At 40.1% G+C, this 27,757-nt stretch overlaps 1 protein-coding gene across 3 annotated transcripts in view; it reads right to left on the bottom strand.

Annotated features, from left to right (window-relative positions):
• Positions 1–541: 541 nt before the first annotated feature.
• LOC115372106 (unconventional myosin-XVIIIa-like) overlaps positions 542–27,757 on the bottom strand; it is an 86,979-nt gene continuing 59,763 nt past the window's right edge. Inside the window, exons 26-41 of one of the 3 annotated variants that reach the window (XM_030069839.1) lie at positions 26,477–26,604; positions 26,111–26,265; positions 24,719–24,842; positions 24,386–24,586; positions 23,587–23,697; positions 22,406–22,510; positions 22,087–22,233; positions 20,937–21,050; positions 19,777–19,893; positions 18,001–18,084; positions 16,396–16,533; positions 14,749–14,934; positions 14,488–14,627; positions 13,237–13,281; positions 7,339–7,461; positions 542–3,299 (exon numbers count right to left, since the gene is read on the bottom strand). In XM_030069839.1, coding sequence (XP_029925699.1) covers positions 3,170–3,299; positions 7,339–7,461; positions 13,237–13,281; positions 14,488–14,627; positions 14,749–14,934; positions 16,396–16,533; positions 18,001–18,084; positions 19,777–19,893; positions 20,937–21,050; positions 22,087–22,233; positions 22,406–22,510; positions 23,587–23,697; positions 24,386–24,586; positions 24,719–24,842; positions 26,111–26,265; positions 26,477–26,604 — 2,048 coding nt within the window. In that variant the 3' untranslated portion in view covers positions 542–3,169. Of the gene's footprint in view, positions 3,300–3,336; positions 6,692–7,338; positions 7,462–13,236; positions 13,282–14,487; positions 14,628–14,748; positions 14,935–16,395; positions 16,534–18,000; positions 18,085–19,776; positions 19,894–20,936; positions 21,051–22,086; positions 22,234–22,405; positions 22,511–23,586; positions 23,698–24,385; positions 24,587–24,718; positions 24,843–26,110; positions 26,266–26,476; positions 26,605–27,757 lie in introns of those variants that run through there. The other 2 variants (XM_030069837.1, XM_030069838.1) reach the window with 2 other exon arrangements.

Below are 27,757 nucleotides of genomic sequence, written 5' to 3'. Positions count from 1 at the left end.
GGGGATTCTTTAAAGCAAAACAGAGCGAGTGTGAATGTCAACCAAGGTGGTAATCTAAAACCATCAATCCCTTTGAATCTAGGTAAGCTTCACCTGTGTAGAAGGGAGACTGATGTGGGGAGGAAGGCAGCGCTTGCTCTTGGGTTTTTTGATCTCACTGAATTTGCTCCAAGCTTAGTCTTGAACAGCGTAGATGCACCGCAGTAATGTTAACTACCCAACTGTGGCAAGGTATTGTGAGCAATGTTCACTGATTCATCTGCCTTTCCAACTGCTCAGAATTAATCATTTCAATGAATTGTTTGTTTCCCCCTGTCGCCTCCTGGGAAAAAACGTATGCGTATGATGAAAAGCGGCTCCGGGGTAGATGAGCTAAAATTCATCAAACGCGTCAATGACTTGTTTTGCTAAAAATGTCCTGCCTTCCTGTCCAACCTTCTTTTCTCCGATTCCCTGCAACTGCTTTCTCATGGTGATGAATTCAACACAAATCTGCATCTAAATTATGCTGTTCCGTTCAATTAAAACAGGCCCACATTTGTTCTGTAAACCAACAGCTGAATTTATTTACTGAAAAACTAACTCAAAAATCACTCATATCACAAATGGTGATTTGCTCAATAATGAAAATAGACAGGCTTTTTTGAAATATGATGAATTATACAAACATTTCAAGCAAAATGTGTAAAGCCAGCAACTCCATCTTACATGCAACGAGAGGTACAGTATTTTTTTTTTTTCATTTAACAAAACTCTATTCTGAAGCACTGACATCAAAGTGTCCTGTGTCCCACATTATTATTCATGTCTAAAGCAAAGGAAATATGAGAAAATAAGAAATGATATGCAGATAAGCTTCTTCTGAGAAGATATGCAAATATTAAGCCAGACACTTGAAGCTTATTTTCTTTGCACACTAGCAGACAGTACACACACGCACATACTGTATATACGCTTAATTTACATACAGTTTAAAATTCATAAGATCACAATCATCTAAGGATATCATTACCATTCCATAAGGCCAAATACAGAAATATCCAGTCAGTTTTGCATGTATCTGGACAGCAACACACTGACAGTTTTGCTGCTCTTGTCACTTTAGATCAGAAATTACACAAAGGTAATGAATTTTATTAACAGAACGTCAGATTTAATTTGAGGGCATTTTTGGCACTCTTCTATGACAGAAGTAAAGTAGAGCACGGGTGGGTAAATGAGCGCAAGTAAACAAGAGTCCAGCCTCCTCAAATCAACAAGCTCCTGTTATGAAGCTGAGCTTTCATTTGGACCTCTCTGACATTTATTATTCCCTGATAAATTTCCTGTTTAATGTTAAGGAGGGAAGGAGAGGGTCCTCATTAAATCACTCCCTATCAATAGCATACATTGCAAATATGGATTTTAAGGTGGATAACTTCTCTATGATGCCTCAAAAAAATTCTATAAGCATTCTGTAAGAAATGCATTAAAAATGCACACAAATTGTAAAAACATCAAAGCTCAGCAACACAATTAGAGGTGGTATTTACGGTCCAATAAAAGTCTTGCATGTCTGAAATTTGCCTATTTAAAGTAATAATACTAATAAAAAGAAATAAAACACCACTTAAATGATTATAGTCTTGGCTGTCAGTGTTTGGCAACTTGAAATTGGACTAAAAGGACTGTAGCTATTTTAATGTTTCAACTCATACGGCCAAAAACACCCTCAATTCAAGACAATCTGCGTTATGACATCCAAAGTAACAGAATATGCAACTAAAATATCAATGTCCAAAGAGTTAGTTATCCAGTATGACAATATAAATTTGAGGGATCATAGAGGATTTAACACTAAAAGGACGTTGTCAGTTTGTCACACAGAAATCCAGTGTGTGTGTGTGTGTGTGTTTGCATCTAGACAGACAAAAGACAAGCTGAGACAAGGTCATGGATTCTCTTTTGTCCCACAGCAAAACTTTACTTTCTGGTTTTGTTTCGCTCCACCTTGAATGATGGAGACGACATTTTGATGAACAAACAGAAAAACACACACACACACACACACACACACACACACACACACACACACACACACACACTTAAACACACAAACAAATGACTAACACAGGATGCAAAAAGCTCTCTGGAAAGCTAGGCAAACAAGTACATTCCCTTTGTAGTTCAACAAACATGACACAAGTGGGCAGAGCCACATCTGAGCCTTAAAAAGAGCCACACCGAGTGCATCCCAACATGCACTCCACTTACAGCTACACCAGGCATACGACAAAAAAACTTTATTTTCACAGAAGATTTCTCAAACTATCTTCCGCAAACATTATTACACTAGAATCTGGAGTTTATGTGAAGGATTTTATTCTAAAATAAATACCAGTAGATCCTGTATTATATACACAATTTTAGATTAAATTTACTTCACCACTCTTAACACAAAAATAAATTTCACTTTCATGTCGTTAATAATTTTGTAAGTGGATATGACTTTAATCAAATGGTTGATATCTCATTCTGGAACAAAACCTTGTCACATGTAAATACTGTAAACTTAAAGCAAGAGTATAAATTAAAAAAAAAAAAAAAAAAAAAGGTTAATTCCTCCTGCAGCACTAGTCCACATTAATGGGAGAAAGATAAGAAAAGTCTTAATAGTTGGTCAGACCTTCTTGAGGAAGTCTGGTCAGAGGGGGCTTATCTAAATCCTCTTGGCAGAGCTATCTGAATAGTCCTCAAACAACAGTGCAGGGGAGAGCTTAAATTAGCCTGAAAAGCAGTTCTTTTGAATAAAGCAGTGGCAAGAAGTTTTACTGATAGCACTTAAAATATGCTAATGGAATTCAACTCTGCTGTTCTGTGTTAACTAACTGATTCAATACTTTATATTGAATTAAATAAAAAACAAAACATAGGTAGCCACAGAAGCAATATTATTTTGAATAGGCACGCAGAAACCTGTAAAATATGATAAAACGCCCAAACTAAATAATCAGAATGATTGTACAATCATGTTTTCTCTTTGCATCTCCCCTAGTCTTTGCCTCGTGAAGTAGCTGGCCTTGCTTGCTGGTTGAGAAGTGACGTACGGATGTGGTGATAGAGCTGGGGAACAGGAATGTGTCCCTCCTGTGTGCTTGGTGTCGGTGGAGAGAGGCGACCTGAGCCCGGGTTACGCTGTGGTCTCTGTCAATCTGTCTTCACTGTTGCTCGGCCTCAGGGACTGGCTGCTGGAACCAGTGTCTGCCTCATCCTCCCCATCAGATCTGCCAAGACTCAGGTGTCTCCGGTACACTGGAGGGCTACAGGGGTGAAGATACACACACACACACACACACACACACACACACATACATACACACACCATTACATCATTAGTAGGCTGTATATAGTAGAAACAGCAATGCACGGAAGCACAAAGTGTTTCCAAGAAAAATATGGAGCGGGCAACGGTGAACATTTTAGGCAGCCAGTGAACACACTCTGTCAGGCATCTGTAAACATGTTGTATAAACTGTGTGCAGCTTATGCATACTTTTTTTTTTTATTATTATTATTGTGGCTTGGTTCCCCACTCATTTTTCTTTTTATTATGAATATATGGGAAATGATGCAGCTGCAAACTTTCTTGGTCCATGGTGTATTGCAGGTGTGAGTGCAGTCTCAGATGACATGTATGGAAGAGTAAGATATGCACATCAACCGTGGATGCTTGGCTCAATGCAGAACAATAGAAGGGAGAGCCTGCACATCTAAGATTGATTATGGACTACAATATTGTCAATTTAAAAAAAAATTTGATATCTATCTATATGTCTGTATAAATATATATTCTTTGATGTGCATGCTCCACCTTCTACAAGCCATTTCTGCCTCAAGCCCAGCATCCTCACTTGAAATGCATATCTAACTCTTCACTACAAGTCATCTGGGACTGCACTCACAACAGCAATGCACCGTGGAAGTCCAGTCCCGGATGAAACACAAACACACAGCATTCACCAGGGCTCAAGCCACGAGAACATATGACAACACCAGAAGAAATTAGTCACAGCTACTTCCTCTCTCAACAAGTGTGAATATCACACAGGGGAGTCAAAGGCTTTCTGAGTCAAACATTCACACTTTTCATGCATGAACATTAGCGATATTGCATAATGGTTTGCATAATGTCTTTGGTATGGTGCCGGGTAAGTCAGATTAGCTAGGTAAGTGTCTCATCATTCACCATCATGCTTTCAGTGAACTGGGAATGACCTCAACATTCATAGTTTTATTGGAGAGTATGTATTGTATGAATACATGTACCATGGCTCTTAATGCTGCACTGTTGAATAATACAATGAATATTAAATATTAATTTTTCTGAAACTTCACTTTAAGTGTATCTTTTAAATTATGATACAGCTGAGGGTCATGCTCAGTTGTGTCAACAGGTGTGTCACAGTTCGCTGAACTCTTATCGCTTAGCATGCTAAGGCAAAAACTCCTATAATTTTACTTTTGCCAACATCTGTTTACACTTGCAGAACAGTGCTGATCACCGTCACGTACTCACAGCCTTGAGACTGTGTCACTCCAGATGCCACTCTCTACCAGCCTATTTCTACCAGTATAAACAACAACTCACAGAGTTACTCACACTTGCAGAGATAGTCTATATTTGCAAAACAGAAGCAGGAGATTAACACTGATTCACAACACTGGCATCAGTATGTCTTATGGGGACCATTTCAGTCCCCAGTTTATTTCTGTTGGCAGGGGGTGAGAAACATGAAAGTTAAGGCAACAACACTATACAAGCAAATAAGTAATCTTTGATATATTAATACTCTGCTTCTTTTTTGCAGTGACAAACTATGTCTCTCAAGCAAGCAGTGTTTCAAAGTTGTTTATGATGCCATTAGAAATAGAACTGAATAGACTGGGGTATGCAAATAACAGAGGACAGGCACAAATTATTGTAGTTTTTTTAAATGTTGGCAACAGCAAAATGTGGCAACCTTTGAGAACAATGTCTAGAATTAAATGCTTGCACAAAGATTCTTGCTGTTTATGTTCAATGACTGGAAATCTGTAGCTGCAAATAATACTTTACTGTGGCACCAATGATGAGACAGTATGATTTTTTTTAAAAAACACCAAGGACAAATCCATTATTATACAAAGCAACCTTAATGTCTCTGACATAATTTACAGCATCACCTACAAGTGCCTAACGATTTAAAGACTGGGTTAATGTGTTAAATTAGTGAAAAAAAAAAAGATCAATCCGGGCTCCTGGGTTAGCATCACACCAAGCATCACCTTCTGCTGTTGAAATTAGTCACTGTCGGGCTTGTAGAGGTACTTCATCACCAAGTTATCCATTTTCTTCTGTTTCCTTTTTGTTTCCTTCTTACTGGATGCAGATCCCTTCTCATCATCAGATGCAGCAACTGGAGCCCTCTTTACACTGCTGGAGCTGCGGTAGGAGATGGTGGAGTTGGAGGAGGACTCAGATGAGGAAGAAGAAGAGGAATCCTCTGACTCACTCTGCTTTTTCTTAGATCCCTTCTTAGACTTCTTGCCCTTCTTTCCCTTGGAGCTCCTACTGCTGTGGCGTTCATCTGAAGAGGAGCTGTCCGACTCAGAAACTTTCTTTTTCTTGGCCTTGTGACTGCGGGAGCTGCTGGTGCTGAAGCTGCTGGATGGACGACTACTGTAGTCCAGAGCAGAGCCTGATGCAGAGTGATGCAGGCTGGACCCAAGGCCCTCGTCTTCTCCTCTCTTCTTACTGTTCTCAGTTCCTGCCCCCTTCTTCTCCTCCTCTTCCTCATCACTAGATTCATCAAGTTTGCTGCGCTTGAACTTGATGGGTTTGAAGCTCAGCACCTCGTTGATGGCAGCCTCCAAGTCTGGGTCCAGATAATTGCGGTGAGTGACTGACTTAATCTCAGAGGTGTCTGGCGGGTTGCCATCTGAGGAGCGTGGTTCAGATGGATTGGAGAAACTACGGCTGAGGGAGCGGGGACTGTAAGATGAAATACCTGCTTCACTAAAGGCCACGCTCCGGGCATCATCATCATCATCGTCCAAACAGAGGCCAAACTCACTGAGGCCACAGCTGCGGGCCACGGACAAGCGTGAGCTGCTACGTCTTTCGTCTTTCCATGAGGTGCTCCGGTGCAGGGATCGAGGACTAGTGTGGCTTACACTGCTGATGGTAGACTTACTGTCATCATCTATGTCCAACATGCCCCTTCTGGTGGACATCCTGCTGGGAGCCAGAGAAGACACCTTGGAGTCCTTGTCAAATTCAGGACTGCTGCGAGAGGTCCAGCGGCACTCCATGCCCTTCCTGGCTCTGCTGGTAGCCTCAGAATAGGCCAGGGAGATCACAGACTCTTTGTCATCCAAGTCTTCTTGTGCTTGGCTCTTCTTCCTGTCCTCCTGAAGCTCTCCGGACTTTGACTTGGCCTTACGAATAGAGGAGTGGTCCACTGTGTCTGTCTGTTCTTTGAGAGTGCTGAACAAGGAACTATCATCTCCTGTTCCACCTATGGAGTCTTTCAGGTTGGAGCGCTTCCTGTAGCTTAGGGAACTCATGACAGACACTGACCGGTTCTGCTCTACCTCTTTCCCCTCTTTACTTACTTCATTCATCTTCTCCTTACCTTCTTGCACCTCCTTGGCATCTACATTTGCTGCGCATCTAAAGAGTTACATAAGTAAATTGACACCACAGACACAACCAACAAAGAGACAGGGAGAGAAAAAAATAAGGAACTTGAACTTAACAGGAATAAACCTTCGTAATATTCAACTTTCAACAACATGCAACACCATAATACCCAGATGGTTTTAACTGACTCTCAAAACTTAGGATAGGTGGTAACTGGGACTTCATATTTCTGTGCCTTCACAAGTTACCCTGATGTTGCAATATTGTGAATTTGTCATTTTCATTCTCTCCTTGGAACCAGAAGAGCCACAGAAGACAAGCTATATAAATTACCTATGGCTATAGCCGGTATGTATATAGAAAGTGAGGTAATCAGCCAGTGAGAAGATCCATCTAACTGTGGCAGAGGGGCCATTTAGCAGCTGTGCCAACTGGCCACAAGCCACTTCAATAAATTTGACAGCAGCCGCTTCCCCCTGCCGCCTCCTGTCATTAGAAAGATGACTGGGAGAGAGAGCTGACACCTAATCATATGAAACACCCATCCCTCTGTTGCTCACTGCCCTAAGTAATCCTGGGCCTTTTTAGGACTGGAAATGAGGATAGCTTTATCACTATGTAACCACAGAGATGTGTGGTGGTGGTATGTCATGATGCAATGGGATGAAAGCATTAACCTGGTGCTCTTAAGGCTGCCCTCATCTGACGGAGTCTTCGTGGAGCCCTTGTTCTTGGACAACCATGACTTAACTCCATCCACACGGTCCTCCACCTCTGAGTCCGTTTCTGTCTCATCCCCACTGTGAAGAAACAAAATCAGCATGAGTTAGTAAGAAGTATCCATCACTGTAGACAGAGACTACAGCACAACACAACAAAAATGTGCATCCTATCAAGTCATTTAATCTAGCATGGAGTTTTAAAATCATATATTTTTTTTAACACAAGGTTTAAAAAAATGCCAGCTGTCAGTGGGTTCAGATCATTTTGCCTGTTTTCAATGAAAAAATGATTTGTTCCAAGAATTTTCCTAAATCAAAGATTTTTTTTTGATACTTGTGAAGAGGCCTGCCTTAATTACTTTGTGTCAATACAATGAAACAATGTAAAGTTCAATTGAGAGAGACTGTAAAACAGAACATGTGACTAAATGACTTGTGATGATGAACATGTTTTTACAATGCAATACCGGCAGATGAATCATACATGGAGGACAACTAACAATTGTTAGTTTTCAGATGCAGACAGATTTTATTTGTTAGTCAAACAATAGTTGTTTTCTTTCACACATAATAAAATATTTTGATCAAGATCAGGCACAGGCAATCCAGACAGGCTACAGGTGAGCAACAGCTATGTCTTGCAGTAATTGTAAAAACATCCAAGGTGCCTTCAATGGAAGTGTTTGAGCAAAAAAATGCATTCAGCAAGCAGAATGTAAATGAAGCGCTGAAGGCCTAATTAACTTGTTTGGCTGGGTCTGGGTGGCTAGCGTGTGTGTGTGGCATGTAACCTGTTCATGGAGACTGTTACTGGAGTCGAGCCAGTGAGATGGCCCTCTATCCCCGGGACTGACAGTAACAATCACTATACAGAGACCTAAGGCCCCGTTCAAAAGTATGGTAGATACCACCTGGATAAGGTTGATTCTTGTTGATTCGTTTCAAATCCAAGGTGAAATTTCTGAATTATACATCCCATTGTCTGCTGGATTTAATTTTCAGGGACAAGGTAGGGACGAGGAAATGTGAGAAGACATAAGCTGCAAGTCGATACTTCCATCATGGGCAAAATGTGTTTGTGAACTGAAGCACATCTCTTTCAAAGAAATCACCACCTCCACCATCAACAACACCTTGCTAGCCGCTGTATTCCATTTGGCTACATGATGTGTAAAAATCAATTTGATTTGCATTTCATGCTAAACAGTTGCATATGTTCTAAACCTCTAAGCTACACTTGACATGCACAACTGTGATAAGCTGTGGCCATCTGGGAAAGAAAAATACAAATGCCATGTTGCTTTTTTTTGTTTGTTTCAGAGCTAGATTTTTAAAACATTAGTGCACAACCTTGTCTCTGTGACAGCAGGGTTTTCGAGTTTTCTGAATTTCATTTTTCATTTCCTCATGATTCATGACAGACTGTAAGTTATATCTTGACAATTAATTAAAATTAATTGTTTACCCACTGCAGCTTCAAAAGAGGCATGCTTCATTAATTTCAAATACTTGCCCTGTCTAACACTGCATGGCAGATATAATGAAATCAGTGTCTAAAGTCAGTTTACTATTATTCAAACAGGAGAAATACCAATGCAGGTAACGGATCTTTCTTCTTGGATGAGCTTATCTATCAGATGCTTGGAGCAGGATGCAAAATGCTTATCAGGAGCAAACACAATATTCGAAGAGGTCTGAGATGACAGCCAGACTGCTGAGCTCTGTCATTTGTCCACATATTAACATGCCAGCGACGTAGATCTCCCAGTGAATAGAGTACCGTTTCCTTTGTCACTAGGTGACGTGTCACACATTCAATCATGTTTACACAGAGAACAAAGTGTCTTCTCCCCCCTCCCTTCTCTTTTGGTGATATGCGAGAAAGCCCCAAGTTTTTTCCTTTTTTTTTTTACCTTGAAAAAGGTATGTGTGGGTGTGTGGGTGTGCAGGGGAAGTGTATTATGAAAAAGTGAGTGAGAGAGAGAGAGAGAGAGAGAGAGAGATAGCACATATGCTGAGAATGAGAGAAGCCTCCAATTCTTACTGTGGATTGAATGGTATCTCTCAGGACTTCTGTTGTTATGAGCATTAACATTGGCCTTTTAGCCATTATTTAGCTTTCTCGTCATCAACCTTCCAGCCAGGCTTTTTTGGCACAGGGTAATGACGATCCCATGAAGGCTAAATGGCCTAATTTTATTTTCTTTGTGTCTGCAGAACCTGCTCATTTCTGAATTTGATTTGAAAGGTGCTTCATAAAGCAGCAACCTAACATGGTGAGTTTATGTTTGGCTTTTAATGAATACACCTTATATACAAAGGAGGAAAATGGTTCACAAGCTTGCTTCAAGGATGAACATTAAACACTGCAGGAGCTAAATGGTGTTAAACAATACTATGGGAAGATAAATACATATTGATACGGAATATCTGAACTGAAGATAAAATCATAATGAGCTAACTCTGATGGAACAAGTTTGAGCTCTATTTTTTTCTTTTGAGGAATTACATGGATAAGGGGATCAACGTCTTGTAGCGCTGTCATGGAATTGTGATACTGAGGTGGGAGGTTTGTTTCACAGCTGGTTAAATGTGGGGGTAACTGACACTGTTACTCACCTCCACAATACATGCTCTGACTTTTATGTAACATGATACATCACACTCCAACATATTGCGACCTATCCACAGTAAACACTCCATGCTCTCTCTTTCTCCCTCTCATACCCTCTTTCACTCGCTCACACACACACATACACACACACACGTACACATACACACGAAATAAAAGGTGCCTTGCAATTGAGTGCTTTGCAAATGGTGTCACAAACAATTTGTCCTTGGCCCCACACCACTAGCTAACCAGTCCTGAGGCTCCTAGATACAAACAAGCCCCAAGAATTCAGAGGTGGACGTTAATTGCCTCTGACAGTCGGCCTCCACTGGTTGTAAATCTTTGTCACAAATACTTAAACTCAGCATCAAATCATGTATGGCTTGTTCCTATCACTTTAGCACTTCTGGTAGATCCTACCAATCTCATACTCTTATTCAACATATGTGGATTACATATGGGTGAAAACAGAGCACACAGGATCAGTTTATGCTATCTATATGGGGTGCAAAATATTCTCTTGTAGGATAATTGGCACATTGTAATTAACATTATTTTATCTCAGACGCTGGTAGGAAAACAAAAAAGATATATCAATTCCAGGGTATTGATGCAAGTATTTACACAGTTTGCACTGCACACCCATAGTCCTATTGTAAATTTTCAGCTATGAACTTCACTACTGGAGGAGATACATTCAATGGACAATACAGCGATGATAGTTTGCTGAGAGAAGGCTATTATGAATAAAGACCTTCTCATGTAACATAGCTATTTTTACATTATCACTCAGTACAGTAAGGGTTTTTTGCTTTTGTAGTCTTTGTATCAAAGCAGTCATTAAAAAAAATATTGACATTCCTTCCATTATTGTTTATCCACATTGCTTCTGCATTAAGGGAGGAAAAAATCTACTAAGTAAACATGGCAAATCAGTTCTCTTTTCCTTGAGCTGCACAAATAGAGTGAGCACTGATGCAGACGAGTTGCCTAATGAAAAATGGATAACAACGAGCATTGATTCATACAGAGTGGGATGCCATGTGTCTTTGAAGAAGCAATCAGAGGCTGAAGCATGAAATCATAAAAGGGTATGTCTGCTACAAACTGAAGACTGCATTCCTTTATTATGCCCTGACGATGATGTTTAAAATATTGAACATGGCATTAAATTGCTATCATTGCATAAAACCGAAAGCAAATGGGATTTAGTCAGTCGGAAAGTGTTTTTTTTTTTTTTCTGCAGTTGTTAGGACACATGCATATAGCATTCACAATTAATGAATAAACATGCACAAGAAAGACAAAATGGAAATCTTTGTAATATAGAAAAATAACAGTGCTGAACACTGCTAGCTGTGATTTTTTTTTTCTTACAGAAAATAATAGCTCTTAAAATGTTCTGTCAGTGGGACATCACGTGTTTTTGATGTAATTTCACTTGTTTCATGAATTTTCTACAAACAATTGTCAATATCTCAGCACAGTATTTCTACATTTATTTGCCAATTCAGTTCCGAAACATTTCCATGACTTTTCCATGACCATGTACCAAATTTTCATGACTGCATGTCTGCAGTGTAATGAGTAAAGCAACCTTCACAATTAGGTGGTGGAATCACAGCACAGATAAAATACATCTCATTGCAACCACCACATCTCTTGACTCTGATCATCTGGTTTCTTAGAATGACATGAGGACATTATATCTTAATTGCTCTCCCCTCTCAGGTTATAGCTCTTGTTGTCAAGACTGCCATAGTTGTCACAGAAAAATTCCCATGATTTTTCCAAAAATGTAGGGATATTTTATCATTTCCCAGAACATTTCCAGGCCTGGAAAACACATTTTTAAATTGTGTGACTTTTCCAGGATTTTCAGGACCATAGCAACCCTGTCAAAACAGAGCAGATTAAGTCAGCTCACTTCACTCGTATCAGGATAATCACAAGTTAAAATCAATAAAGTTGATTTCTGTTATATAGAAGTAAAGTTATCTCACCCCACAAGCAGACTTTTTTCACCTTTTAGAATAAATAAGATTCTGAAATGCGATGCTGCTGTAGAGTGAAGATGGATATTTTTTTGCAGTGAAAATTGAAATCCTGTAGCACATCCTTAATACACTGCTGAGGGGCAGCGATAATGAGACTGCCTCTATTCAGTGTTCAGCGTGCATAGTCATTACTGGACTCTATATATTGAATTGCAAAAAAAAAAAAATTTGATGAGTCTGTTTGAAGGACTTGCTACAGCAATTTGAACCTGGGAATAGCTCATACGTAATTCCCAATACATCAGTACATTTTGTTGAAAAGTGGAAGGCACAAACAAGAATGGAAATTATTTTGTGGCATCAGAGGACTGTAAATATTACTTTGAAATTTAGTAAGAAAAGGTGTCTGATGATTGTTCAAATCAAGCAAAGGATGATGGTTGATCATTTTCAATGAGACAATGATGCAGTATCTGACAATGTAATACATTATGCTACTCTGCAATGCCTTGTTGCGAGTAAAGGAGAATACCAATGTCATTTAGATTTATAGCCCCTCTACTACTGTCTGCATGTAATTTACATTTCCACAACTAATCCCACAGAGCATGCCATATGTAATTTGATTTTTAAACATTTACTTGTCTCTTGTTGCTTTTAAAATACCGACTAAACCTAGCTTGAAATGATCTGTCCCGACTAACAAAGATTCCCCAAATAAAGACATGAATGTGCAAACTAAAATTCAATACCTGACACCTGCAAGTGTAAGCAGAGCGTAACATAAAAAGAATAATATAACAGAAACAACTAGAAAAAAATGCACTGTTTAAGACTTTCAAAGTAAGGCTTCATGTTTATGGATTATCTACCTCAGGCAATGCTCACGTCTGTGGACGTTGTTTCTTACATTGTACAAAAATGAGTGGTGGCAAGGTAGGAACACAAGCCCAGATGGTTTGCAGACGCCAGCAGGAGTCATGTTAAGTAGAGGGGCAACTCAGAAAATTGAAACAAACTTTACAAACGCCAGTATCCTTTAAATACGATGTTATGAGAAATATATCTTTTAGAGCAACTTTTCTATTCTATTCCAAATTTCTTCTCATCACACTGTTATTGTGAATAACACAAACTGTGAAAATTCAGGAATACTGCATTATTCTCTCGTGGGTGAAATGGGTGAGAAAACAACTTGAAAACCACCACGACTAAAACAAAGGATGCATTTTCTGTTCTCACGTTTTGTTCTTTCTTTTCTGATATTTTGTCACCATGTCTTGTAAACTGCAAGAAGTGAGGAAGACACGAAACAAAAGAAGGGGAGGAAAAAAGAGAAACATTAAAAAAGTGAGATACACAGATAAGAGCAAAATAAGAGCAAGTAAACACACACACACACACACACGCACAGGTACAGTGCATTGTGAAGCAGGGACTCGGTAAGTCAACTCATGCTGTTCCTGCCCTCATTCTCAAACGGAGCCAGGGCATATATTGTCCTTTTAGAGCTCTGTATTATTACTGTGTTTACCTCAGAGGGCTAAGAACTAGTCTAACCCTCAACCTTTCAGCAGAGGGAAGGAATAACCAACCTGGGAAAACCAGCAAAAACACAAAAGATCAGGAGCAAGAAACTGAATTAAATCAGGCAAGAACTACGCTAGTTGGGAACCAGAGACACAGTGGAATGACTCACAGTCTCAGTACAAAGAGTAAAAAAACAGAGGTAAGAGAGAAACGGATACAGGAAAGGTGTGGGGAATGAAAATAATTCATAGATTCAAGACTGACAGACTGCTTAAAGAATTAGCAGTTCTCATTTGGTTGCTTTCTTGCAACTTGCATAAAGAAAGGCCAGAGTGAATACTGCAGACAGTAGCTAAGACCCTCGTGTAAAAGTGCTTTGGTTACACATGCAATCACAAATCAAATCCTGCCTTTCTATGGAGAAAACTAATGGCACTTTTATTTATTTAATTTATCTGATAGATAGATAGATAGATAGATAGATAGATAGGAAATTCTACTCTTACTCTTCTTAATCTGGGGCTACGTCACAAAAAAAAAAAAAAAACTACCACTGAGTTTGCCGTTTGCATCAGGTCTGCATATTTGACCTCCAGGTTAACTGGTGTCACAAACTTCTAACCTCACTGAAACAAAGTGTTTTCTCTGACATTCTGCCCCATTACAGCTACACTCTGGACATGACTCAGACTCAAATCCAAAATATATTTTACCCAGGTTTGATTTACACCGAATTGCTTTCCTAAAATCTAGAGCATGTCCTGTATCATCGTACCTACACAAGTCACAAAATAGCAGGGGACCCTTTTACACCTATACTGATCGAAGCCAAAGTCAGCAATTACTCAGGGCTGTTGCAGGGTACAGAATGCGTGAAATGAAGGGTTAAACTATTTATTCTGAGTTTAAATCCTAGAAAGTAGTGGGGTTTTAGTTTAAAAGGGGTCTGAGAGTCTGCTGTACCTATTAATTAGGTCTTCATTGTCATCACTCTCCATCTCATCCTCGATGGCAGCCTGCAAGTCACCTATCCTCTTGAAGGCCAGCTTAAGGTCCACTTGTAAGCTCTGATTTGCTGCCTCCAGGCTCTCAATGTCCATTTCCTGGAGAATGGATCATGGTTAAGAAGAAGCATGGTCATCTCCTCCAATATAAATTCCAAGTAATTGCGTCAAGTGTGAAACAATTTCGCCACCACATTTTTGGAAGTTCCCGAGCCCTCACCAGTTCATGCTTCTTGCGGCTGGCCTCAGCCTCCTTCTTGGACAGCTCTCCCATCTCCTCTTTCAGATCCCTTATCTGCCTCTGCATTCGCTTGTTCTGGTCCTTCTCCCGGTTCTCTGCAGCGCTGTGTTGGTTTCTCTCCTCCGTTATCTTTTCAAGGTTCTCCTTCAGACGGGCAACCAGGCTCTAAGGGGAAACCATGTTGAATGGGGTAACTTCTCAGGAGTGTGTCTATGTTCCCAAAGTACTATTTTCCCAAGATCTTATGTTCCTAAAGTCCTATGCTCCCAAAGTCCTATGTTCCCAAGGTCTTATGTTCCCAAAGTCTTATGTTCCTAAAGTCCTTTGTTCCCAAAGTCTTATGGCCCCTCAATGCAATTCTTTCAAACTGCAAGCAGCCCCTTTCTTCAATGATATGTTCATTCAACGAAAAAGAAGGCAAATGTCCATACCTCTTGTATATTAACAAAAAGTGCATTATCTTACAGTGGATGCTCAGTGGATATCTGAAATGGTTTTTCAGATAGCTGCCCCCATAGACACATTAGAGTAAACCTGAACTAAAATCTACTAAGTGATGGGAAGGTTTTAAATAGATGTGTTTACAAGCATAGATTAAGCCACACCTTAGAATTAAAATGACAAAACTTTGACAAAGATGGTATAAGTGCTGGCCTGACCATTGGCCAAATACATGGAATTGCAACATACAAAACAATAGCTACCTATCTACAATATCTTACAATGTCTATCTACTATCTTCACCAACACACATTTCATTTTCTCCATCTTGGTGGAGAACCAGAACCAGCCAAACTGCACATTTAATATATTTTTCTACTGAAGGATAATTACCCCATCCATCTTTTCATAACCACTGTCCTCTACCCTGTCCACACTCTCAAAGTCAGGTGACCCATTGGAGATTGCTGCATTATCCATATTCTCCAACTTAACTTATCAAATCACCACCTGTGCCCTATGCTTCCTTCAAATCAGGTTATGCATTTTGTTAACATAACAGAGGTATCAGAGGTATGGACGTTATTCTTATTCTTTATATGATGAGGGAACGTAGGATTGTGGCAACATGAAGCTGTTTTCAGTTTTTAAAAGTATTACACTGAAGGAACTTTTTCCCAGTTTGGAAAAAAATAAATCTATTCAGGGAGGGTCCTGGGAACATGAGACCTTGGGAACAACAAGGTGGACCTCTACCTCTCACACAGCTCACACAGACAGTGTCAAGGGAATTCCACTTAAGATACCAAATTTGCTCTTTTGTTCTACCTTAATCCTCACAAGCTTGTTCCTCGTCAAACATAGTCGGACCCCTTGTTCACTTTTGAAATGGCATTGTAGTTTGAACAATGGTGCTAAGTTGCCCACTTCCCCCTCCTTGCTATTGACATTTCTGTGTGTACTGTGGGCAAGAAATGACCAAGTTACTCAAGATCAAACATTTACTCTTTGGTGGATTTTTATTGAACCAGCACCTCACAGATTTGGAGCTGGACATTTTACCCTTTCGTTCTACATCTGCCTCTTTATTAGTAGTAACTTAAAATGTCAAATTTAGATGTACTAGTTCACCAGGCATGTCTTTTACCTTTATCACATTACACAACACAGAAAGGATTATCTCACCTCTAAGCGTTTGATCTGTGTTCTCTCATACTCCAGCTTGGTCTCCAGCTCACGGATCTTGGCCTCCTGGCGGCTCACGAGAGACTTTTCCACCATGGACTGTTCCTGGAACTCCAGCTGGCTCTGCAGTGAATGAAGCTAAAAGAAAGACAGACACACACACACACACGCACACAGGTCATCATCACTCCCTGAGGTGCTCTGCTCAGTATACACCTCCTCCTTGACCTCTGTTTCTCCAGCTCCTCTTAAGTGAATACTACAAATACTCTCTACTGATGTTAAAAGTGAATGAAAACACTCTTTTTTCACCTTTCTTGTAAACAGTTAGTCCAGCTGTTTTGTTGGTACATAGTAGTACAGTGTTTCAAGTCATGAGTCATTAATGATAAACTAAGATAAGCCCCCATGTGCCACAAATGGACAGAAGGACAAGCTGTGGATCAGGCTGACAAAGTTATTTCACAGGTTTTGTGGAGGGGGAAAATCAGTGCCACACTTGTTCCATCTGAATAATTTTCTCTTGTCAGATAAAAGGGAGAAAGATATGTCATAATGAATACTGACCCAAAGTGCAGCATCGCACCAAATGACGGACTCTGCATCTGAGTCAAGGAGGTTTGGAGCTCTCCTTTGATATTACCAAAGAGGGCATGCTTTCCTCCTGTTGGAAATGTGACAACCACTCCAAAGTCTGACACTTTAGATGGCTATTGCTGCGTTCGCATGCAGGTCTTTAATAATGCCAAAAGTATGGTGTGTGCAAAATGTGAAAAGAAACTAGCAAATATAGAGGTCTTTGCATGATAAGTAAGAGGAAGACATTGCATGTATGACTCCTCTGAGGGCAAGTATTGAGAGGCCATAATTAAAGTGTGAGTAGGAGGATTTTGCAATTCATTGCAATAATAGCACCAGCAGAAGCGTTGTAAATTCAACCAAACCCATTAATATTTGAGAGAGCTTGCATTTTTTTCAACACTTTTGCATAAAATGACCAAATCAAGTCTTGCGATTTCACCCAGTGATCTCATTTTACCACATCAAATGGTGGAATCGGCCTGTAAATAAACAAGCCAAACTAATGATGGTGCTTTTACATTTGTAAAATGAAAACCAGAAAAAAAAACTTTCATTTATCTAATACTGTCTTCATATTTTACACAAAAGTGAAGATAAAAATGCTGCAGTGGATCACGAGCAAAATGTTAACTTCACTTTTCAGCTGCAATACCAAAACAACAACAGAGACAAACTGCTGGTGCATCAAGGTCAGAGTTAAGTACAAAGCAAGTGCTTTAATTTGGATTAATCTGTTAAGCCATGGAAACAAGTTGCTGGGTTCATGAGCATGACCCTTTCTTTGTAGACGGTAGCAAAAGTATAGTTTTTTTTTTCCCCTGATTTGAATTTTTACTGATTCCCACCACTTGAATGCAAATTGCATCGAAGTTTTGAGAAAATGCCGCCACAAAGAACCAGCATTTTTTGTCACAATAATCAGAGAAAGTCTGCCAAGTGTAGAGGTCTAATCAGAAGGAAGACTTGAGGCAGCGTGCGGTCTCCTTCCAGGCAGCTATAGTTCTCTTGAATACTTTCTTGTACCTTTTCCTGGATCTCCTGCTTCTCCTTTGTGGCCTCCTCCAGCTGGGCCTGCAGGTCACTGATCTGGCTCAAGTCCCTGGCAGACTAGCATGCACACACATACACATAGATAAAGTCAGTATACAGAGGAGGCAGTGTGTGCCTGTGAATGTGTGTGTGTCTGTGTGCGAAGAGACAGAAAGAAAAGATACAGAGAGATACAGAGCGAGCGAGAGAGAGACAGAACGAGAGGGAGAGCAAGAGTGAGAGAGAGAATATACTTTTAAAAATTCAATTATCTGTGGAAAAAAATGTTTGCACTTTCAGTGTCAAGGGTTCAAAGAAAATAATGCAGCTATGCCAAATAATGTGTAATTCATGTCATCTGCTGTAGGACAGATTGCATCTCTCTCTCTCTGATGGCAGCAAATAATGGCACAGCACATAGAGTACAGTATTTGGAAGGGAGCAGATTTTTACATCTCATCTCAAAGCATTTGTATTTACGTGAGAAAAAAACAGCATGTTAGCAACATGGTAATGTAAAGAGATATGGTATTCCCCAATGTGTTAAGCTAAATACACAGAAAAAAGCAAATTGTATTATTTCTGGTGTTGGGTCACAGTCCATTAATCATACTATCATTTTCTACAGATGATTACCAACGTTGGGCAAGTTACTCAGAAAATGTAATACATTACTCATTATTTACTGAGTTTCTGAATTTACTGAAAACTGAATATCCTGTTGAGTCACTTTAAAAAGCTGAGTAACTTTAAAAAGTGACTCAACAGGAAATTCAATTCATAGCTAGTTACATTACCTACATATCCGTTACTCCCTTGACAAAAAAAAGCAATAGTATTAGCTTGGATTTACATGGCCAAATACTCCAGCCCTAACTGCTTTTATTTCATTTAAACGATTGATGTGGACAGACATCTTAAATTAATCCCCTTTATTGAATGAGGAGAACAAAGTAGAGCTCCTGACCAAACACATGCCAGTATTTAGCTCTACTAAATGAAGTCTGCAAAGGCGCAGCCAAGATTCAGCTAAACTGTGTGGTGTGACTTTGCACATCACCCTGGCAAACAGTCTAAAGAACAACTACACAAAAGAAAAAAATAAGTTTAAAGTAACTGGAATACATCCAACGGCTAAAAGTAAGCAGAGTGCCAGTTAATCTACTGATTATTTTTTTCATTAATCTGGTATTTTTTTTAAAAATTACTTATCATGGTAAGAGCCAGTGCCCAAAGTGATGCCTTAAAGCGGCCTCCTCAGTCTGACCAGCAACACCAAAAAACAAAGTATTAATTTGATGACATGAACAGATAAAGGTGAGCTAATCTTAGAATCTTAGTGATCTCAGTGAAGCTGTAATCAGCAAATGTTTGGCTTTTTTACATAATAAATAACTAATCTATTGACTGTAAAAATTATAATCGATTAATTTTCTGATTAATTGAACTGATCAATTGACTAATTATTTCAGCTACTTTGTAGCAACATATGCACGTTATGTAACCCACTCATATTAAACCAAACAAAGGAAAGAAAAGGCCAGTACCACAGTAACATATGTGTTATAGGAAGAGTAACTGTAATGTAATTACCAAATTTGAAAATTTAATTCCTTACACTGCTCGATACTGAATAAAGTAACCACATTACACTGATAACTGCTGGCCAGAGCTTCCGGTCTTGTAGAGTAGGTGACAGACTCGTGGTTCAGTGGTTTATCGAATGTAGACTATCAAACAGGTAGAAGTGATGTTGGTAGGCCAGATTACCTGGGAGACCGCAGCCTTGTGTTTCTTCATCAGCTCATTCATGTCTTCCTGATCCTCCTCCATACGGGACTGCAGGTCATTCTTCTCCCTCTGCAGACGGCTAACCTGCTCCTCTAGCTGGGAGACAAAGAGAGAAGGAAGGACATTTCAGTACAGAATGGCACGGTTTATTCACGAGCTACTTAATATGATAAATGGCCATTAGCTGGCCAAGCCCTGGCAGTCCTGGAATCTCTTCTAATGGCAATGAAACACAATCTGGACAGGGTTCTGGCTGGAGGATGAGACCAATTGTAGATAATCAATTGGCTCATTTAGACGGGGAAAAGTGCAGCCAGTGCAGTACACTGGGCATGTACTATTCAGAGTTCATCCTCTCTGTTCAGGAGAGACAGACTCAGGCCCTCAACATGCATCCTCTAATCTGAGACATTTACAAGACCTTTCCTCGTCATAAATGCAGCAATTAACAAGCGGAGCACAGGCACACAGCACTCTGTGTGTCGTCCCTAGAGACACAAACATCCGCAGTCTACATTTCTGAAATGCAGGCAGTACTCTCATGAGACAGCCATTAATGAGCAGATGGAAAAAAAAAAAAACATTCAACAAAGCTTATTTATCCATTACAGCAAAATGTTGAAATGAGACATATGCCAAAGGGCATTTATTATTTCAATACTCCACCATGGATGGATTATGTATGCATATTAATGTCACTGCCCTTTTGCATTTTGAAGAGGGGAAATTTGATAGGCACAAGTTCTCTATTAATTAAACATTTTTGTTGATGTTTTCCTTTTGGTTTAATTTGCTCATCAAAAGGAGAGGGGCAAAACATATTTACATAAAGCTATTTCTCCTGGGCAAAAAAAAATACAAAAAACTGTATGCATGCTATATAATTCGTTCATTAGATGGAAACATTCTTAAAATGATTTTAGAGATGAAATACACATGACTGATGATAACACACATTCAACCTATGGATGTTGAAACAGGTATGTGTGGATGTGTTTAACATTCTAGGCAACTCTGGTGAGTGACACAACTTGAAAGCAGTCTGTGCTGTTCAATCTTCCTATGCAGTGTCACACTATCCACACATGTGGATGCTCACAACAATTTGGGTGCAGGATAACAGTTTGTGTTGGACTCACCGACATCTTGGCTTTGACCACATCGTCCATTTGGATGTGTAAGTCCTCTATTTCAATCTCCATGCCCTTACGAGCTTTCACTGCAGCTGCGCAAGTGAACTCTGACTCTTCCAGCTGTGAGAGACAGGAGGGAAGGAAAGGTTGGAGGGGGTGAGGGACAAACATTAGGAGGCCAGGGTCAAGGATATGTCCAAATCTTACTAAAATACTGGGACATGCAGAGGACTGAGGATTTATGAGCCTGGACAGACTTTTCACACGCTGAGATCAAGGTAAGTTTATATAGTCTGTGTGTGTTTGACTAGGACTAGTCAGTATGTCACATAATTATGCCCCTTTTCCACCAAGAGTTTGTGGGGCAAAGTTCCTGGGTCTTGCCCTAAGAAGACGGCTCCAGAGCAAAAGTAGAAGCCTAAGCTCTCGTGTATGTGTTAAGGAGGAGGCGTCTAGTCATTTCCATTTCAACAGCAAAGCACTGAACACTCAATGTTCCTTATTATTTACCTCTGTGCCACTGTGGTGTTACATTGGCTGTAGGAGATGAGATGCGCAAAGGTAAAAAAAAGAGATTTGAGGGTACAAGAGCTATAAGACCTAGAGCGATGGAGATCGACTGTGACACGGTGTTCAAACGGACACAAGCTGGATGTTTCTCTCTAAGTTACTGGTTCAATGATCTCTGAGCGATGAAATTATGTTTTAATAGACTGAGTTTCCATTTTCTCACTGCTGTTTTAAAAATAGCCTGCTCATAGGTTTAATCATTCAAGGATGCACAATGCTAAAACTTCATGTTGACTGCCCCCACTACTTTGGGTGCAGTTTTCATTGTAGATTACTATTTTTGTTTCATATGTGGAGTTATTTTACTTATTTACTGATCTTTACATTTGGCATGTTTTTGTCTTTTAGTGCTATTGATACAGTATGATTTTAATTATTGCTTGTTTTTATTGTTGCTGTTTTGTGGCCCAGGAACTCAACCCCCAGGGCAATAAGAGGGACTTCCTCTGGTGGGGTAAAGGTTCCTTGTTCCTCAGAAAGGTTCCTGTGTTGCTCTGGTGGAAAAGGGTAGTATTCCTACCATTACTAGCCAATGTGAAGCTATGGTTAAGGATTTTCTTGATGCACAGTTAATTGATCAGTGTACTTGATTTTTGAGCTGGGCGATCTCCCTCTTGCTGGGGGCGTTGTTCTTCATGTGGTCCAGCATAATTTGGGCATCAGCCAGTAGCACTTTGGTTCTCCTTAGGTCTTTCTTCAGCCTCTTCTCTGTCTCCACATCCCTATGGCTCACCTGCCAGACAAAACACTCCACTGCAGCAAGTACTGTCAAATGTGCTCTTTTTTTTTTTTCAATCCCACATCAAAACCTATAGCACGCCACAGGACTCAAAAGCAGCCCTTTCCAATCAAAAGAAGTGGCACACTCTGTTCTGTAGTGAGGAGCGGCAGTGTGATGGGAGTACCTGGTCCTGAGCGTTCAGCAGTTTGGACTCCAGGTCTCTTCGCTCACGCAAGACTTTCTGCTTGTCGTCATACTCTTCCTCCAGCTGCACCTCCATCTGCTTCAGCTGCAGGACACATGAACAGAGTGTCAGGACGTGCAAACAGATGACCGCTGCTAAACAAAGTCAGACGCAACACATCATCTATCATGCTGTACGACACAGCTGCTCGCACAGGTCAGACGCAAACAGATGCCAGTAACAGAGACCTCAAAGTTTCTAGATGTGGCAAAAGAATTCAAGACAAGGCATCACAGATGAATGGGAAAAAATCTTTTATCTTGGCAAAAAGAAATTTTATATGTTGTATATTGACACAAATACATAGTTTTCGTGTTCTCTCTTTTGTTGATTTTGTCATTACTATATTCAAATTGCCTGATATCTAAAATAGTTCACAAATCTGCACATCAAAACACTTCTTCAGTGGATACATTTGTCAGCATTTTATTGTTTCATAATGATTAATAACCAAATACTTGGGAATTTATTGCCAATTTAAATTTGCTATATGCGGCATTACAAATACACAAAATGTTACGTTCCATATAAAATACTTCATAATACCGCAGTGACACAGGATTACAAAAAGTCTCTTGTTTAAAATCAGGATGTCAAATTTGATGGCCATAATTACAAATTGAAAAGAAAAAAATATAAAACAGGAATATCTCAGTGCAGATGAAACACCCATAATTCATTTTTAGGAGTGTTATGGTTGTCATGACTCAGCTTTGAAGTGCACATGTATACTAACTATTTGTAGTTTTTCTTTTTCAATGATTGTTTTGTATATGATATGAAACTACCATAACAAAAATAATATTGGCAGTCCAGCCAAATTGCTATTTTCACCAAAAGTCACATTCAAGAACTTCAGTGTAATTGTGTAAGCCATAATCATAATGAGCACCATAAAAATACCATAGAAATTACCCTGCCAGTTGTTCAAGATGTGACACATGCAAGAACAAAATTCAATACACAATTTGTGAATAAAAATGAGTGCTCCTCAGTGCTGCTATGAAACCTTGACCAGGCCAGGTGCAGTATATTTTTAGTTGAAGATGGAGAGGTTGTGCACAGAAAAAAAGCCAGGTAGATTATAAATGTGACAATAAATGTGAAAAAGCAGTGCCTACCTTCTTACTGCAGGACTGTCTGATCTCCTCCACCTCTTCATCCTTATTCTCAATCTCTTTAGAGTGGGTCTGCCGTTGCCTCTCCATCTCCATCTCAAGCCGCAGCTTAGCCTGTCGACATGATGAGGGAACACATACAGTAACAAAGGCGAATAAAAACACAAACATGGACACCACAAAATACACACAAATAACAGCACACAGGGGAAAAACTGGGAACCCGAAACTTCAGTGTGTTTGTTTTTCGTTTATGTTCAAAATGAGAAACCAACCACTTGTAATAAATATTGCACTTGTGCCCACAAAATGATTACTTGAACAAAATTCAGATACATTATGGTACTTCTTTAAGAATATAAGGATAGTAGGTTACTGCTATGGGGTTTTTTTGTTGTTGTTTTTTTTTAAACTCTTCTTCAAATGCCCTCCCATACTGCATTTAACGTGAAATAACAGTTTACCTAAACTACAAAAGGGGATATTTTCCCACTTACAAATTAGAGGCGGATACATACTGTTTACGTGTACTTTGGCAGGAAATATTTCCCAATGAAACTCATCACTCCGAGGGCCGAGGATCATGGCGGTTATCTATTCTGTTCTGCCACAATGAACATCCATACAGCCCTGTTGCATTGGGCTGCTGGGTGGCAGATTAGAAACCTCACCAAATCGTACTATACTTTGGATGGCTTGATTGCAATAGGGGGTAAGAGGGAAATTATCTCCTATGTTGAATGAGCTGTTTTGGGGAAACACCACATCACTCCCCTTGGACAGTATTTCATCCAAACTGTACCTGCTCCAGCATCTGGATGGTTCCCGCCTGTTCGTCCAGCTCCTCCTCCTGGTCCTTCACCTTGGCTTCAAGGTCGCGAAGTTGCTTCTTGATCTTTGCCAGCGAAGCCTCATCCTTGGACTCCTGGGAGGAGAGATCCTGGAGCTCCATATCTAGCTGCTGCATCTTCACATTTGCCGCACACAGCTCAATGTCCTTGTCCTGCAGGTGGTGAAGCACAGAGACGCACTAAAGACACACATCTGGAACGGAGAAGCCCAGTTATGTCATGCAGATGTGATAAGCAGACACTCTGTCCATTAGAGTATATCAAGGGTGTGTTGTGCAGCCCACCTGCAGCTGCTGGCGGAGGCTAAACATCTCGCCGGTCATTAAGTCCTTCTCTCGAGCCAGCCTCTCCCTCTGGCTCTTCTCTCTTTGTACCTCGGACTGAGCTTGGCCCTGCTCCAGGTCAAATCTGGAACATACACACACATCCACACACACACATATGCACATGTAGCTTAATGGAATGTGATGCTACAAAAGATTAAGATGTTACAGTAATCAGCTACTATCCGTTGTAAACTGGACTTCTTTCTTTGAGAATTTCCTGTAACAGATATGAGTGTATCAGTCATGTGGACTCATTTGCTCATTAAGAGACTTTTACGTGTTTACAGTAGGCAAATGCATCATGAGTTATCCAACTGTGCTTAGCCACACAAGTGTAAACATACCCAGAGGCTTTCAAGAAGCGTCTGAAATCTGATTGATCAAACCTGATTAATCAGAATTCAAATGCGCCTTGGATCCAATTTCAGTGCAATTTCCTATCATCTTCTTGGGATTTCAATCACATTTCAGATGATTTACACTTTTTACGCATTTTTACGTGGTTAGACACAGCGCCAAGTGTATGCCAAGTTTAAACAATACAACACTGGGAAGTGTGATAAATACCTACATGTATAAATGGTTTGTCATCATGATTTGTCGAGATCTTGAAAAATGATGCAGTATCTGTCTGGATGTTGTTTTAAACGAAAAAATGCTAGATCCAGGAAATTCTTTTCCAAAGCATTCACTGTCTAAGCCAGCGTAACTAACCCCATGTCTAGTTATTAGAAGCTGTTTGAGTTTAGGAGGAGCCATCAGACTGTACACACCCCATAGACCAACATGAGTAAAGCACTGCCTCTGTTTTATCCTCAAATCTTATCCATTTTCATTAGCCATCAATTTAGAATTGGGTTGTAATAATGTGCATAATAATGTTTTCTTGAATTGTCTAGGGCAGAAACACTTATGGCTGGTGAACTTAACAGCTAAGTGTTTCATGCTGTCAGCTCGCTGTAATTCCCTTTTTTTTTTCCTCTGTGAAGCGCAGCTGAAAATAATTTCACCCACAGAGCATCTTCAATTAGCCACAGGGGAGAGATCACATTCTGCCACAGCGATGGCTTCTCAAGTGCTTAAAGTCTGAGTCATTTTCTCAGCTAATGCAATTCCACAGATTACAGACCATCTCAGTTGCTATTCAAATTAAAGAAAACTTTCTTCTTCTCCAGGGTGGGTCAACACATCTGCACCGAGTCATTCAAGGAGAAAAAAGCAATATGTTATCTTTGCTGTGTGTGCCCATGAGTAGATAGATAGATAGATAGATAGATAGATAGATAGATAGATAGATAGATAGATAGATAGATAGATAGACAGACAGATAGATAGCTTGTTTGGGCTCACTTCCTCTGTTTCTTTTCCAGCTCATGGTTGCGGCTCTGTTGGCCCTCCAGGTGAAGCTTGGTGTCCTGCAGCTCTGCTGTCAGTCTCTGGCACTTCTTCTTCAGCTGCTGCACAGAGCGCTGCACATCCTCATTATCTGTCTGCAAATCAGCCAGCTGCAACATACACACGCACACACGTGGACACACATGCTCATTCTTTTTTACTATTCTTTTTTTTTCCTTTTTAATGGCAGATCAGTACATGTGGATATTATGAAATTTATAGTGACAAAAGTCCTTAAATCACACGTAACAGGCTGTGGGTCTGTGTTCACAATAACAGACTTGGATATTTTAATGGTCTAATAATAGAACAGAGCCTTGCCCTTCTCTCAAGATGTCTTTTGCTCTGCTGCTCCGTCTCCAGCTTGTCTTCAAACTCCTGCTGGAGTTTCTTTTTGGTGAACTCCATTTCACGAACAGCCCGGTTGTATTTTAGCCGCCACTCGCCTCCTGGAGGATAGACACACTGTTCAGAAAATGTCTGTGTGACATTTGGGCGTCCTCTGCCTTTAATGCAAGACTATGGGGCTGAATAAAGGAAGAGGCTCAAGAGCTCTGAAATAGTGGATGCTGTGGATTACAGAGTGTACTGTACTGCCTGTGCTGCTTATCACATTCAAGGACTGAAATAATATAATCTTTTCATGAAATAAAACTTCTTTCATCAAATCCCAACCTTATGAGGTCAAAAAATTCCGACGGGGAAACTACAAAGCAGACTTTAAGTTTCAGCTATAATCTTGGATAAACCTGAGGTAAAAATTCAGAGCACATCATAATAGTAGTTAGAGCAGGACATGTCTAAGTGGCACTCTCCACAGTTCTTAGCCGACCCTAATTCTGGAGCTGTCAGAGGCTATCAGAACTATAACAGTGGCCAGGCAGACATTCAGGTTTAGGTTCATTTCCAAGCCTTATCATTTCACAAGCTGTCCATTTCCCCTTCACATACCAACACCCGCTCCTCCATCAGTGCCGCTCATTAGCATATATATAGCATAATGACAACTTGCGGGGCCACCAGCTCTGATCCCGACGATTATTTTCTCATTCATCTAGGAATTCTGATATACTCTGTAATGGCTTGTCTGCTGAGGTGGGTTGAAGGGGAGAGGGGACACAGGAGAGAAAAAAATCTTAAGGATAATACAGTCTCAGTAGACGCTCTCTTTCCCAGCAGGGGGAGACTGGAAAGCAATAGGCACAGGGTGTATGCCTGAGAGCAAACATCATAATCCCCTAGCTGTAAATCCCAAACTTAGAAAATACACTTAATACAATTATGCAAGATGTGACCCAGTCTTACTGTCATGTCTCCTGCTGAACCAGTCAGACAGAGCCTCTCGTTCTCTCATTCCCACAGTTGCGATTAGTGTAGGGGAGAATTTTCAAACTGTGCACATAATGCCAGTATGAACGGATCAGTAAATTATGCCTCTGGTATCCAGAACTGGACTGCCCATTAGCCAGGCTTAGGCAAGCTGCTGAGGGTGACACTAGGTAAAGTAAATAGAGAACTTACAAAAAAATGTTTGAAAATACTGTTGGCCAAGTTTGTGATTCCAAAGACAGAGAAATGTCTTCTCCTAATTTCAGAACTGGA

This window comes from Myripristis murdjan, chromosome 14 (assembly GCF_902150065.1).
Source record: "Myripristis murdjan chromosome 14, fMyrMur1.1, whole genome shotgun sequence".
Classification (NCBI taxonomy): Eukaryota; Metazoa; Chordata; class Actinopteri; order Holocentriformes; family Holocentridae; genus Myripristis; species Myripristis murdjan.
This window is presented reverse-complemented; position numbering and strand designations above follow the sequence as displayed.